Source organism: Crinia signifera, chromosome 6, assembly GCF_055691185.1.
Source record: "Crinia signifera chromosome 6, ASM5569118v1, whole genome shotgun sequence".
In the NCBI taxonomy this organism is placed as follows: domain Eukaryota; kingdom Metazoa; phylum Chordata; class Amphibia; order Anura; family Myobatrachidae; genus Crinia; species Crinia signifera.
In genome coordinates, this window is record NC_139222.1 from 180,607,651 (window position 1) to 180,623,895 (window position 16,245).

Below are 16,245 nucleotides of genomic sequence, written 5' to 3' on the forward strand. Positions count from 1 at the left end.
TACTAGCATACAGCACAAGATGGAGAGAGATTTTATTTCCATGTGCAGGTGAGGATAAGGTGATTATTTATATCTCCGGGGCTATCAGAGCTGCCATTTTAATAGAAAAGAATCACAGCGGTGAAAATGTGTGTCTTCTCTACTGAACAACTGACCCATCTAGTTGCTGAAATCTCAACTTAATAGGCAGATGCAGGAACAAAGCGCAGAGTCATCAGTTTAGGATGTGAGACAGAGATATGATGCCCTATAATTTCCCTAGAGGAGAGGGAAGCAGTCAGAAAAACACTTACTGTGTTCAGAGACACCTTAATATCTCTCCAGCGGTTCAGCTCTCACGTAATTGCCAATCTTTTCACAAAGCTAATTCTGAGAGCATTGTTTGAGTATTGTCTAATTCAATGCAAAGGAGATGACATTGTTACAGTTAACTAGTCACAAATATGACTAAAAAGACACTGTCATAAAACTACATATTGATTTTATTCATTAAAAGACATAACTTTACAATAGTACTATTACTATAGTAATAGTATATATATATATATATATAGAGAGAGAGGTTATGCATGGAAGCCCATTATTGTAACTGTAGGTCATATAAACCAGCTTTGTAGAACTTGAGTTGTTATCTTTGTGGGTTTTCTAACATTGTCTAAAGCTGGGTACACACTAGACAATAGGACGATATATAATTCTTATGCGATTCAAAAATACTGTAACTGGGCATGGTGCGTGCCCAATGGGATGACCCATGGAACATGCATTCATGCATTTTAAATTACAGTGGGCAACAATACATTGTGCTTTTGTCCACTAGATTGTACAGTGTGTATAGATGTCACAACGTATGGTGCTATACATAACATACGTTGTACACAGATGGGAATATTCTCTTTGCTTTAAATACAAAGCAACCTGTTCCTCTCCAGCTCTGGTGAGACTACATATCTAAGTGTCACATATTAAAGATACACATATTCTTTTTGCACCATATGGTGCGAGACACCTAGAGTGGCTTAGATGCTCAGCTATGGGATTCTCATGCTACTGTACTTTTTTCAGAGTTTTGCATCCTTCTCACTAATAGGGAATGATTCAAAGTAACTCGCTGCTGTCACCGTTATAGCATCTTTATCCATAGTCACATCTGCAAATTTATTCTAATGCTAGTACTCACCCTTCCCACCCTAAAGTTTTAGCTGCTCCTCTGCTGAATGTTCAATAATGGAGATGCCCACTTTGAGTGTCCTTAGATGCTGGAATATATCTTTGTGCGTCTTGATATGTAACTGTCTGTCGAACTATTGAAAGTTGCCCCATCTCCCTGCTAGGTACAGATACTCTATCAGAGTAAGGCCTATGGTGTATGTGTCTGAGGGCCTGAGTAGTAAGCAAACCATTAGGTTTCTCAGATGATGAAAGATGGCAGATGCTGAACTGCACATGCGCCTATTTATTTGTGTGAGGTCAAACAGTATGATTGACATGTTGTGCCCATTTGAGGGTTGAATGGGATCATCAACAGTGAGCGTTTTACAACACAACGTGCAGATTGCCTGCTTCTTCGAACACCGATTTCTTTGCCCATGAAGAGTGGACATACCAACTATCCTGCATAACCTGAGGGTTACTTAGATGACCAGTGTTTTTGCAAATGATCTGATGCTGCATGAATGGTGCAGCAGCGGATCACAGAAGTTAGAAGGAGGTATTTAGCTGAACAAGATGCCTCTTGCGGATTTAGCATACATTTGTACTAGCAACTGTGATAACTGTTACTGCATTGTGTACAACTAAGAATCATGCCATGAGTTTGCAACCACATCAGCAACACACCTGCGACACTTCCATAATACACCTATAAGAGGGACTATCTCCGTGCATTCACTTATAGCCACCACCCTGTCCCCTCCCCGTCATCACTCAGGACCACCCAATACATTTTGAAGACATTTCATAGATTGTGCATTTTCATGGCTACTGTGACTGTGCATACAGACTCTACATACATGCACTTTGCAACCTTGATTGCAACCTCAGTACAATATGATTGCTCAATTGCTCTGACATCAACATTGTGTGTGACTCACACACCAATAGTGTGCTAAGAAGATTAAACTTAATGCTGCATGGCGTAGGTCACTACTATTGGACCTCTGTCTTTAGCCTTTTTACAAATGTTTCATGGGAATAGTATTCCTGATTTTTTTCATCTTAATTCCCTGTTATTGTTTTGCAAATTTATTCACATTACATTGTCTGTTCATACTGCTTGTGCAGGATATCAAAGTACCGTATATTTTCTCTGTTGAAGCCACGTTATGCCCAGTTTTTGTATCTATGCAGTTGCCGAATAAACCGTATTCTGGAGTCCCCCAGAGGGAATGCTCTGCTGGTTGGTGTGGGAGGAAGTGGAAAGCAGAGTCTGACAAGATTGGCAGCTTATATTAGCTCCTTGGAAGTTTTCCAGATCACTCTCAGGAAGGGCTATGGTATCCCTGATCTCAAGGTAGGATATCATATTAGTGAGCCATACAGGGTTCATTGTCCTCTACATTTACCAACACTGAGGGGCAGATGTATGAAGCAGTGATAAGGGAGGAGAAGTGAGCCAGTGGAAAAGTGGCCCATGGCAACCAATCAGCACTGTATCAACATCTATAATTTGCATAATATAAAATCATACGGAGCAGCTGATTGGTTGCCATGTACCACTTCTCCTCTGGCTCACTTATCCTCCCTTATCCCTACTTCATATATCCACCCCGATTACTTAAAAAGCAATATTAAACAACGCAATGTCAAATGTCTGTTACACTTACAGTATATAGTTACCCAACTACAAATACCCATTCATTCGTTTTCTCCTCTCCTGAATGTACTATTGAGGCACTCAGATTAAAGCAGCTCCACCTAGTTCTAATCTTACCCACTATTTCCCTTTTCAGGTTTGACCCCTAGAACATACTGTAGGTCAAGATTCATCATATCTAGCTGTTTGCATTCTATATACTTGTTATTTTCCCCAATACTGTAGCACAATACTGGAGAATTGGTAACTTGTTGCCTTGAAATAATTGACATACCTATTATCCAGCATAGAATAGGAAATTAAGTCTGTCATCCTCTAGGTGTGACGTATAGTAGTCACCTACCAACCTAACAAACCAACATGTGATTGTGTCACTCGGCCTGAGAAGTAAACAACTAGATCTGTCAACTTTGCCCACATGTCTGGCGAAATTGAAAATGTATCCTGTTATTCTATATGTCTCCAGAGATAAAATAAGTATTTATACAGGGATGATGTAAATTTGTAATATAAAAAAACAAATCACAAATATTTCAAAAATGCTTTATAGTTATACAGGTTATATAGCTACAAATCTGTATAATATAATAATGCATACATTAAATAACATACACAGTGTTAACTGAGCAGGGTAATTAGAACAGAAATGGATGTATCTAGACTTCAGAGCGATCTAAATGAACTTGATGAGTGGGCAAAAAAGTGGAAAATTAGGTTCAATGTGGATAAATTCAAGGTTATGCATCTCGGTAGACATAATCAGTGTGCTAGTTGTAACCTAAATGGAGTGGCATTGGGTAAATCAGAATTGGAAAAGGAACTAGAAGTTCAAATAGACAACAAACTGGGGTGTAGTGCTCAGTGTAACGTAGCTACTAAAAAGTCTAATAGGATACTAGCCTGTATAAAAAGAGGTATGGTGTCTAGGGAGGCAAATGTAATTATGCCACTTTATAAAGCATTGGCCAGACCGCATCTAGAATATGGAGTACAATTCTGGTCCCCTCACTACAAAAAAAGACATCATGGAACTGGAAAAAGTCCAAAGAAGAGCAACAAAGCTAATAAAAGGGTTGGAGAAATTGAATTATGAAGACATATTGGACAATTTGGGGTTATTTATGTTTGAAAAAATGACGTTTAAGGGGAGACATGCTCAGCATGTATAAGTATATCAGGGGCCAATATAATGAACTGTCAGGCACCCTCTTTGCTTTGAGGAAGGACTCTAGGACACGTTGGCATGAGTTTAGACTATAGGAAAAAAGGTTTTGTATCCTTAAAAGAAAAAAACCTTTTTATGGTCATGGCAGTAAAATTGTGGAACTCTCTTCCTGGAGAAGTGGTGTCGGCAGAGACAATAAATCCTTTTAAAATAAGGTTGGACAATCATCTATTGGGGTACAAATAACAATTACAATCTGTATATAATTAGATCGGATTTCAGTTATATAAGGGATGAAGCAAAAAGATCATGCACTGCGTGAGAGACGGAGGTCTATGATGGCAGTGGCGAACCTCACTATGGTGATGGAGCGTCTGACGCTGTTCAGTCTGCCGCAGATGGAAGAGGAGGCGGTGGCTTTCCTGCAGGCCTGCCAGTTCCTGCCGCAGACCCAGACCTGCCCCAATGGCCACCCCATGAGGCTCAGCGTGAAAGAGCGCATGTGGCGCTGCCACATTCGCAGCTGCTGCAAGAAGGTGAGCGTGAGGTCGGCGCAGTGGTTCCGGGGGTCTCACCTCAGCTTCGTACCCTGATCCGCTTCCTGTATTGCTGGGCAGAAGAGCTGACCAGCATTAAGTTCTGTGATCGGCAGCTGAACATCTCACAAAAAACTGCCGTGCAGTATAATAATCTGATGAGGGAGGCCTGCACGGTGGACCTGCTGGCGCAGCCTTCGGAGGCCCGGGTCACATTGTGGAGGTGGACGAGAGCCTCTTTGTCAAGAGGAAGAGCAACGTGGGATGGCTCTTGCCCCAGCAGTGGGTGTTCGGGGACATCTCCAGGGAGACCGGGCAGTGCTTCATGACTGCGGTGGAGCGGCGGGATGCGGCCACCCTGATGGCTGCCACTGAGGCCCATGTTGAACCAGGCACCACGTCTACACGGACTGTTGGAGGGCCTACAACACCCAGCAGCTCGAGCAGGCTGGTTACCTGCATGGCAAGGTCAACCATAAATATAATTTTGTTGACCCGGACACTGGGGTGCACACCCAAACCATAGAGCGCCTGTGGGGCAGTTGCAAGTGGCGCAATAAGCGCCAAAGGGGGACCGCGCGCCATCACCTGGACTCCTAACTCCAGGAGTTTAAGTGGAGGCAGAGTTAAGGCACCCAGGACCCCTTCCAATGCATCCTGCATGCTCTGACCCTGCTCCCCCTGATCGAGAAGGACGATGAGAGCGCCGAGCCGGCTGACTCCTCTGCAAGTGCTGGCGGTGACGACACACAAGCTCCTTCCTGTTCCACTGACCAATCATGACTTTTTAATTAATATTGGACTGTTCTTTACACTGATTACCTACATGTTCTTTGAATCATTTATATCCTCAAGTTCTCATCAAGTTAAATTTCAACTAAAAAAAAGTTAACATTTATGGTCATGGCAGTAAAATTGTGGAACTCTCTTCCTGGAGAAGTGGTGTCGGCAGAGACAATAAATCCTTTTAAAATAAGGTTGGACAATCATCTATTGGGGTACAAATAACAATTACAATCTGTATATAATTAGATCGGATTTCAGTTATATAAGGGATGAAGCAAAAAGATCATGCACTTTAATAAGGAAGGTTGAACTTGATGGACGCAAGTCTGTATTCAGCCTTAACTACTATGTAACTATGTAAGATTGCTTTGCCCTGCAGCTTCTGTATAATGAATTGGCTTACCTCTCCCGTTTTTAAAATAATCAGTTATAGCGAAGTTCATTTGTCATTAAAATGACCTCTCTCATTGTACTCAGAATATATCATCTGGACTGTCACTCTACACTTACGTTTGTATGGTGTCTCTGTCTTATTAAGTGGCAGAGATAGCAGCAGATGCATTCAGGTGGACATGAAAGTCCTTTCTCATTCCGTTCACTCTGTGTTGTAATTATTTTTACACATTTTAATATTTATATGCCTCATACACAGTGTAATAACATTACATTATAATGGTGTTCTACATTTATGTTCCACTGTTCACCTGTAGACTGACATAAGGCAGCTGGGACATTACAAATATTTAAACAGTTGTGCATATCTCAGGTTTGAAAGCGCTGTAAATAATTGATAGGCCACTGACAGGTCTGTTGTGGGTAGAGCTGAGGTATGTGTTATGCCAGATTCTTGCACTAATCATTAATTTCACAGATTGCTGAAGATTCTGTAGATGTACAGAGCGGAAATTCGGCCATAAAATCCACTATATATAATAGTGATGCTCATGGGGAAAAGTTGCAAATGTCTTTTCTTCACTCCTGATTGTCATATTTAACATAGCATATTTAATAGGCTAAAAACGATAATCATTATGCATAGTCTAATATAACATGTGTTCCTTAGCCATATATTTCCTGCATTATAATTGTAGAATGAATAATACCAGAATAGAAAACCGTATTCTGCATGGCTTCCCCCTTCAGAACCTTAAAATAAATTTCCTTCTGTGTAATAGTATTTAGTTTTCATCCCACTCAGCCACACTGGGTGGTATCACCAATGTGTTTAATTGGAGTCAAGACAGAGTCAGTGAGTTGGCTGCAAGTACTGCACAGCACTGTTCTGTGTGTGGGAGATTCCACTTCCTTATCTGCACTCTATACATTACAGTGCTGCGCACATAAAATGCTTTTATACAGAAAGAAAGCTGTTCTGATAACCCATTATATGCCAGTGACGGATCACACTGCACATTATATGTCTTTTCTCATATTTTCCCATATCATCTGCCCCTCTGATGCAGATCTTTTCATTGGAGTGAACATGTATACTGTGTCGCATATACTGTACAAATAAACTGTACATCAATCCTGTTGCAATTAGATATTATTTAAATTTGCCTTTAGCACAACATGTTCTTTGTGCTTCAAAATGAATACAATTGTAGCCACTTTTAAATAGTTTTTTAACACTAATCCTTAAGGGGACATAATACAAAATAATGTAAACTTTACAACAATGGTAGTACGAGGCAAAATCATCGATTTTGGTGCATTACTCAAAGAATTGTTCATTAACTAGATGTCATTTGCAAAACCCCAGAATATAAAATACAAGTACTGTACTTGCCACCTCTTTCCCTTATGTAAAAGAGCGGTGGGGGAACATATTTCACATGGACCAAATGGAGAGTGAAGAGGTGACCTTTTCCCTGTCCACTCTTTGTATCTACTCCTTCATTCTCTGCTTGTCCCTCATTGACTCTTGCCAATGTCACTGGAAATGTACACACATCCTGCACATTATGAATAAAAAATGTGGGTACTTGTGTAGTTTCACGGCGCCGCCGCACGCACACTCTGTCTCTGAACTTGGCAGCCTGCCAAAGGCTCGCGTGCCGCTCTAGCTGTAATGTAATGTAATGTAACGTAGCGCTGCGCGTGCCTGTAATGTAATGAAATGTACCGTGTAAACAGGACACAAACGGGGATCCTAAACCGCACACCGCTACCAAAGGGGGTGTCCCCAATGTAGACGCTAACATTTTAAGGGGCTTTTAGCGTCGGAATTCACACTCCCGGAACTTTGCACGCACAGTCTGCTGCTTAGCTCCTCGCGGACAGCGTAACGTAGTCAGTCAGAGCGCTACGCAGTTAGCGTAGTCAGTCAGTAGTAGCACTGCGTGAGAGACAGAGGTCTATGATGGCAGTGGCGAACCTCACTATGGTGATGGAGCGTCTGACGCTGTTCAGTCTGCCGCAGATGGAAGAGGAGGCGGTGGCTTTCCTGCAGGCCCGCCAGTTCCTGCCGCAGACCCAGACCTGCCCCAATGGCCACCCCATGAGGCTCAGCGTGAAAGAGCGCATGTGGCGCTGCCACATTCGCAGCTGCCGCAAGAAGGGGAGCGTGAGGTCCGCGCAGTGGTTCCGGGGGTCTCACCTCAGCTTCGTGACCCTGATCCGCTTCCTGTATTGCTGGGCAGAAGAGCTGACCAGCATTAAGTTCTGTGATCGGCAGCTGAACATCTCACAAAAAACTGCCGTGCAGTATAATAATCTGATGAGGGAGGCCTGCACGGTGGACCTGCTGGCGCAGCCTCAGTGGCGGATCGGAGGCCCGGGTCACATTGTGGAGGTGGACGAGAGCCTCTTTGTCAAGAGGAAGAGCAACGTGGGATGGCTCTTGCCCCAACAGTGGGTGTTCGGGGACATCTCCAGGGAGACCGGGCAGTGCTTCATTACTGCGGTGGAGCGGCGGGATGCGGCCACCCTGATGGCTGCCACTGAGGCCCATGTTGAACCGGGCACCATCGTCTACGCGGACTGTTGGAGGGCCTACAACACCCAGCAGCTCGAGCAGGCTGGTTACCTGCATGGCAAGGTCAACCATAAATATAATTTTGTTGACCCGGACACTGGGGTGCGTCGTAGGACGCGTACCGATGCGCTCGCTACGCTTCGGGTTGGCATGGATAGTGGGATTTACAAGGTCGACAGCTGTTGCGTCGACTAGTGCCACTGTGGACAGGTTTAAATAGTGTACCCCTAGACTCAACTAAATTTAGATGCTTTAGCGTCTAAATTTAGATGTACCCCTAGTCCCAACTAAATTCAGAGGCTTTAGCGTCTAAGTCCAGAAACCCCCAGCTTCTTAGCCTCTAGCAGGTAGTCGGGTTTCAGACGCTAAAGCGTCTAAGTCCAGAAACCCCCCGGCTTCTTAGCGGCTAGCAGGTAGTCCGGTTTTCAGACGCTAAAGCGTCTGCATGGGGGACACGACCCCTTCCTAGCGGCTAGCAGGTAGTCGGGTTTCAGACGCTTTATCGTCTGAATCCTAACTCCCCCGTCTTAGCGGCTTGCAGGTAGTCTGGTTTTCAGACGCTTTTGCGTCTAAATTTAGCATCTGCATGGGGGACTCCCCCTTTGGTAGCGGTGTGCCGGGGGGTGCCCGGGGTGTCCACTTTTTCATGCCCCCGTTGTCAGCGGTGCCCAGGCGATGCCTATTTCACTGTGGAACTACAAGTCCCACAGTGACCTGTCAGCGCCTGGGCAGCGCGCTACTGCTGCTGCTGCCCGGCGCTACGCTGTTAATGTAGCTGTCAATATGTAGCTTACAGCTAGAGCGGCACGAGCACAGTCAGGCAAAGCTAGAGCGGCACGCGCACAGTTAAACAGAGCCTCTGGCAGGCTGTCAAGTTTCAGAGACGGAGTGTGCGCGCGGCGGTGCCGTGAAACTACACAAGTACCAAAATGTGAGCTGAGTAGAGCGGTACCGTGACATTGCTCCTCCACCAGTCATTGTCTCAGGATAAGAGATAGTAATTTGATGCAGTGCATACTTCTCAACTGTATCTGCATTAAAAGTCATAAGTGTGCAGGACTTCCCACAAAAGGGGGCATTCCTGACAAAATCGCAGAAACACATGGAAGGATAGTCAACTTCAGGGCTTCAATTGGTCCTGGAGAGGTAGGGTAACTCATTTCCCCCTGCCACTTAATTAGCGCCCATCCCCTCCCCCATTTGGCAGTCAGGGCCAGTGATAATGTTTATTGACACCCTCCCCCCCCCCCCCCATGCTTTTTGTGTTAGAATTACTATGCAGGGCCAAGGTGGAGGTTGAACTAGTTCCAGTTCTAGCTCACCATTACACCGTTCCACCCCCTTTCCCCTAACTTTAATCCCTGGTCAGCTCTCTTACTTGTTTATGCAGCTTTGATGACTTTCTACTATTATGCATCTACCATCACCACCCTGCAACCAGCCCTAACATTCAAATTAAATAGGACTTGTCCTCACATTATATTCCATTTATTGTATTATCAGTCCTTATAGCTCCCTCAACCTCATTACATTTATATGCCACATTTAGTTAAAATAAATGTAGTCTTACTGTTAAATGAATTGGCTCCACCTGTTGCTACACTAAATATATAGCACTATACTGTAATATATTCATTAAAATACCTTAACTTCCAATACATTACAATAGCATAACATTATTTTATATATGTTATTGAATTATTTATTGGTGGGCTATCACCATCTTGCAGAGCCGGCCTTAGGCATAGGCCAAATAGGCAATTGCCTAGGGCATTTGGAATGCCTAGGGGCATCAGCAGCTTCTGCTGATTAAAATGATATGCAGCATGCCTATGTTGTGTGTGTGAGTGAGGCTGTTAGCGGCTGTGCGAGTCCTGTCTGCGGGTGGTTTGGTTGTGCAATAGTGTTCAGCATATGTGTAAGGGGCATTATGTGTGTCATGTATAAATGCATTAATAATGTGTGACATATGTGTAAGGGGCATAATGTGTGTCATGTGTATAAGGGCATTAATAATGTGTGACATATGTGTAAGGGGGATTATGTGTGTCATTATGTGTATGAAGGGCATTAATAAAGGTTGGCATAATTTGTAAGGGGCATTATGGTTATAAGGACATTAATAAGGTGTGTCATGTGTAAGGGGCATTACTGTGTGGTATTATCAGGGGGGCCGAGAAAAAGGGGTAGGGGGTACAAATTACCCAGGCCAAAGTGTGATGGAAGGGCCCAGTGGGGGCCCCGGGCCCCGTCCCCTTAAGTGATAGCAGCAGCTGCAGCTCTTCTCCTCTGCCCAGCACAGGCCATTGAGGTGCTTAAAATACAATATTTTCTCAGGATTTTTTTCTAATGGTATAATGTGAATAATATGAGGAGTAATGTAAATAAGGTAAAGTGGTACTACTGTGTGATGTAACGTGAATAAGGAACACCATCGCATGATATAATGTGAATAAAGTTGCACTACTGTGTGGCATAATTTGAATTGGGGTACTATTGTGTGGCCATGCCCCTTCCCAGCAAGAACACACCCCTGTTTGGGCTCCGCACCGAATGGGTGCGCTGTTTCTATTTAAAAAATTGCGGGTAGGAGCACCAAAATGTTGACTGCTATGATGAGGGTTGCTGATGCTGGTAAAGGGGAGCAGGGTCAGAGACGGAACTAGCGGCGGGGCTAGGGGGCAACAGTCAAAATCTTGCCTAGGGCGTAATTTAGGCTAGGGCCGGCTCTGCCATCTTGGTTTTCCTGAGATGGTGATAGCCACCTGGAAACACAATAATACTAAGGAATACTTTCCAGACCATAGGTGACCATACTGTAACTTGCATTTGGTTTGTAGGGCATTTCCCCATTAACCCAGTGCGCCAGCTCAAGCCTGAGTATAAGTGCCATGCTCTGTATAGATGTCTAAAAAAACAAACATAAAACCTTGGTGAGGATCTGATTGGCAGTAGGAGCTGCTAATCTAGTTAATAATCCTATACAAGAAAAGACTAATGCAGACCCTTATTTCTGTGGAGGGGGGGGGGGGGGGGGGGGGGGACAACTGCAAGTGTATTGTGTGCCAGCAGCCCCTAGATGGTGCAATTCAAGTGTTGCTAGGTTCGGGCACACAAAGTTGTCGGAATTGACATTACTGTGATGTTTCATCATTTTGATGGACCGGTAACTAGTGATATAAAAATATAACCATCCTTATGAGGTTTATCACTGCAAATGCACTGAAAGTTAACTGCTGCTTAATGCAAGATGGTCATATTTAAACACTTTTCTTTCACCTCCTTTGTCTTTGATAGCCTTTTCTGCACTGATTAAATTGTCTGTTTTGCACTGTACCTACAGACTGACCTGGCAAGCCAGTACATCAAAGCAGGAGTGAAGAATGTGGGAACAGTTTTCCTGATGACCGATGCTCAGGTGGCTGATGAGAAGTTCCTTGTCCTTGTTAATGACTTGTTGGCCTCTGGTAAGCATTTTTAGCATTTCACTTTCCATAGGAGATGATGGATACTTGTTGATTTGATGCAAACCACACACATAGTCAACTTTTTGGAGCACAGTTATGCCTCCCCAGGGTGATTTGTAACATTTTGTGTGTTAACCTAAGGTGTCCATAAGTATCAGTAACCTCTATGAGCACCATTTGGCTTGGTGGGTTGAAACAAAGTAGCCAACAGAACACAAACTATCTATCATTGCATTAATAGTCTTAGTATACATTAGGAACAATTATAGCTATCGCAATTCATGCTGATCCTGCAGCCATATCTTCCTCATGAACAATATAGAAAATGGGCCACTAACTGCACACCCTGACCACATCATGGTAATGATGGTTTCTACCTTGCCAAGATTCGGGTGCCGGATGATGCTCCAACAGTGGGGATCCCGACAGTCAGTATCCCGACGTCGGGATCCCAGCTGCCGGTGCTCCAACAGGGGGATCCTGACTCACAGGGGCTATTCTCCCTCGCGGGGGTCCACGACCCTCATAGAGGGAGAATAGAACATGTGGCAAGCATAGGGGCTTCTTTGCGCTCACCCCCCTCTCGGAGCACCGGCAGTCGGGATCCCGACGTCGGGATACTGACTGACGGAGCCCTATACCACACTCCCGAGATTCATAGTTACGTGCAAAACAGAGGAGTGCTGGTGCATTATACAATCATTGGTACTAACATATTATATTTATTACCTTTTTTTATTTAATTAAGAGGTTGTTAGCATATAATTGTCCAAAGATATGAACCTGCCCACTAACATTGAGGTCCTTCATGGATAGCCTAGGCTGTAATAATTTCCTTTTGTAGATGGGATTTTTTTTGTTGCCACACTGGTAATATGGGTAAAATATGATATAATGTGTATTTCACTAACCTATGCAGATAACATGCCTCTATCCATATCAGATGTCTAATGAAAATAAGAACAATAGATTGTGCCGTATATAAAAAAACTATGCATAAATGCTTTTACATGTATACAATTATATGGACATTTGCCCAGTATAGTACATTTTCAGTACATAATGTGACTTAGAACCTCTGCTAAACAGCTTCTATAAAGGTGTACCAAGTCAAACAGTAGACACTTCTGGTAAACATGCCAGGTGGCTGCACATTTTAGTTGACCAAACAGAAGCCTGCTACCATTTTGGTCCATTTACTGTATCTCATGCTGCACTCCTGTGGATCTTGCAAATTTTTCAGGTGTGATCCAGCATTTCAGGAAGTATCACATTCAGTACTGTGTGCCAGATTCAAACAAGGACACAGAATGCACAGCAACTGCTCTGCCAAAACCTTTATCCTCTAATATGTTAAATGAAAAATTGCAGGTGCACACTCTAAGTCAGGGGTGTCCAAACTTTTTGTGACGAGGGCCAGATTTGGTGAAGTGTAAATGTGTAGGGGCCGACCATTCAGCCTGACATTCTTTGAATCATTAATCACATCAGAATGGTCCCCTACTCTGCCCCCATTCACTCTATGTCCCCCAGCCTGCCTAGAATAAACTCTGCAAAGTAAATTTGAAGTGCTTAGCTTAATTTTGGCCAAAATGATGGGCCCACCAACCACAACCAGGTGACCTCATATGGTGGCCCCTAACACTAAGGTTTAAGTCCAGGGCACAGGACCCCATAAGCCAACCACCCCAAGGCATCACACTAGTGAGAGGTTTAAGTGTTTCAAATGTTACATTATGGTCGCTTCTGTTATGCATACCTTATCCATTTGATTCTAAACTTTCACTCTCTTATCACCCCTCACCTCAAACACCTCTGTGGTTTCATTTTATTTATTTATTAACAGTTTCTTATATAGCGCACACATATTCCGCAGCGCTTTACAGAAAATATTTGAACATTCACATCAGTCCCTGCCCCAGTGGAGCTTACAATCTATACTCCCTACTACATATATATATATATATATATATATATATATATATATATATATATATGTGTCGAGTAATATATCCGGCACTCTGTTATAGGTTTAGCTTGCCCGGTGCCTTCAACAGCAAATTTGTATCCTTCAAGAAAAGAAGCGGCACTCCAGGACTTGTATAAAGAAGATGTCACTCTCTATTCTTTCAATTTGTTGGGAGCCAATTAACATACTAGTATATTTTTGGATTGTGGGAGGAAACCGGAGTACCCGGAGAAAACCCACACAAGTATGGGGAGAATATACAAACTCTGCACAGTTAGGCCATGGTTGGAATTGAACCCATGACCTCAGTGATGTGAGGCAGCAATGCTAACCATTACACCATCTGTACTGCCGTTTCATCCCTTTCCTCCCAGAACATTCCCTCCACATTGTCTCCCTTTGGACAGCAGCCGGTATTACATGTTTTCAACGCATCCTTGGTGGATGTGTACCACAATCTGCCTCGGGCAGGAAAAATATTCTCTCCCACAATCCTGTTTCTACCAATACCTCCAAATTCGACACTGTCCCTTCGTCTCTTCCTTCTGTAATTTCCTTAAGATACGCTATGGCGTTCGAACATTTATGTATAGAAACATAGAATTTGACGGCAGATAAGAACCACTTGGCCCATCTAGTCTGCCTCTTTTTTTAAACATGTTACCTCAAACCATATTTGATCCTTATTTTTTTGTAAGGATATCAATATGCTTGTCCCAAGCACTGTATTTGCGTCTACCACCTCTGATGGTAGGCTATTCCACTTATCTACTACTCTTTCTGTGAAGTAATTCTTCCTCACATTTCCTCTAGTTTCATTGCATGTCCTCGTGTTCTGTTGCTCCTCTTCCTGTGAAGAATGTCTCCCACCTGTACCTTGTTAAAACCCTTGATATATTTGAAAGTTTCTATCATGTCCCCCCTTTCCCTTCTCTGCTCTGTATGTACAGGCCTTTGGAATCTCCACCTCTAGAACAACTATGGGAATTGGATTTAGGTAACTTTCTAGGTGACACTTGGGAAGCAATTCGTCTCAACATCTCCAAATGCTCTATTAGCGTCTCCATCAAGGAAAACTCTTATAAAGTATATTCCAGATGGTACCTTGTCCTACAATGTTTGCACCAAATGTACCCTGCCACCTCTAACCTTCGCTGTAGACAATGCGGTCACGTTGGACCATTTTTTCACATCTCATGGACATGTCCTAATATCACTCCCTTTTTGTCAATGGTACAATTTCTGATATCCCTATGATTCCCATTGCTACTCCCCTTGAGCCGGCTTCATTGCTTCTATGTGCCCCAGTTTGTCAACTCTCCAAATACAAAAATAAATTAACTATGTACATATCCTGCGCCGTTAAAAGTCAGATTGCACGATCTTGGAAACACAAGCATCCTCCAACATGCCAACAGCTTCTCAATCGTATATGGTTTGTAGTCAAAATGGAGTATATTACAAGCCTCCAAAACAACATGTGGACAAGTTCATTGCAGTATGGTCTACATGGAATGGAACTCAGGGTGTGACCATTGCCGGTATAGTTTAAACATTTATTTCCTACTCCTGTTATGTTACCCAGCTAAATTTTGCAGCATTCACCATTTCTCTTATTCATCTAGCTTTCCCCCTCTCCCCCTCCCCCGCCAAGATCGCCACACTCTTTTTTTTCCTCTCTCCTTTTTTAATTCCTTCTATGTATCTCTACCTTTCTATTTCTCTTCTCCTCCCATTTCCCTCTTCACACTTTTCATTTCTCTCTGTGGAAGCTACTTTTGCCAATAAGTTCTCCAGTTTTTAGTTACACCGTTTATAATGTTTCCTCCCTGATGCATGATGTTTCTGATTTACCTTGTCATCTACACTTTTGTTATGACTAACTTTGTTGATTTTGTTTGACAACATTTCAATAAAATGATATGATTAAAAAAATGTTACATTAGTAAGAAGCAGCAGCTTGAGAGTGTTACATGGATGAGAGGTAATAATTAGAGTGTGAAAAAGTGGTACATAGGTATAAAAAAAAGTGCTAGGTTGCTACATATTGACTTAATATGTTCTCATGAAACATGTTTTGGTTTCTGAAGGTGAGATTCCAGACCTGTTTCCAGACGATGAGGTGGAAAATATAATTGGCAGTGTACGGAATGAAGTGAAAAGCCAGGGTCTGATGGACACAAGAGAAAACTGCTGGAAATTCTTCATTGACAGAGTTAGGAGACAACTAAAGGTGAATGCATAAAGTATCTTTGTAGAATTATGCTCATACATGTACAGTAATTGTTCTCACACACTTAAATATAGACTTCTCCATTTTAGGGTACAATAAAAATAACTACTTTCTTAGAAAAACAAACCAAAATTTCATTCAATGATATAATTGAATTATTGAAAACAGCACAGATTATTATGTCTGTGATAATCTCGTGGGATGCATTGACCAGATTACTCATGTGATTATATATGATTATATAAGTGAAACAGAGGGCTGCCTATGATATCCACATAGTCATGATGTAAGGAGAGG

General features: G+C 42.9%; 1 protein-coding gene across 2 annotated transcripts in view; it reads left to right on the forward strand.

Annotated features, from left to right (window-relative positions):
* The window catches only part of DNAH9 (dynein axonemal heavy chain 9), a 367,658-nt gene that overhangs the window by 181,538 nt on the left and 169,875 nt on the right, over positions 1–16,245 (forward strand). For both annotated transcript variants that reach the window (XM_083148325.1, XM_083148326.1), the window contains exons 45-47: positions 2,350–2,512; positions 11,623–11,746; positions 15,806–15,948. In XM_083148325.1, the coding sequence (XP_083004451.1) occupies positions 2,350–2,512; positions 11,623–11,746; positions 15,806–15,948 (430 nt within the window). The remainder of the gene's footprint in view (positions 1–2,349; positions 2,513–11,622; positions 11,747–15,805; positions 15,949–16,245) is intronic.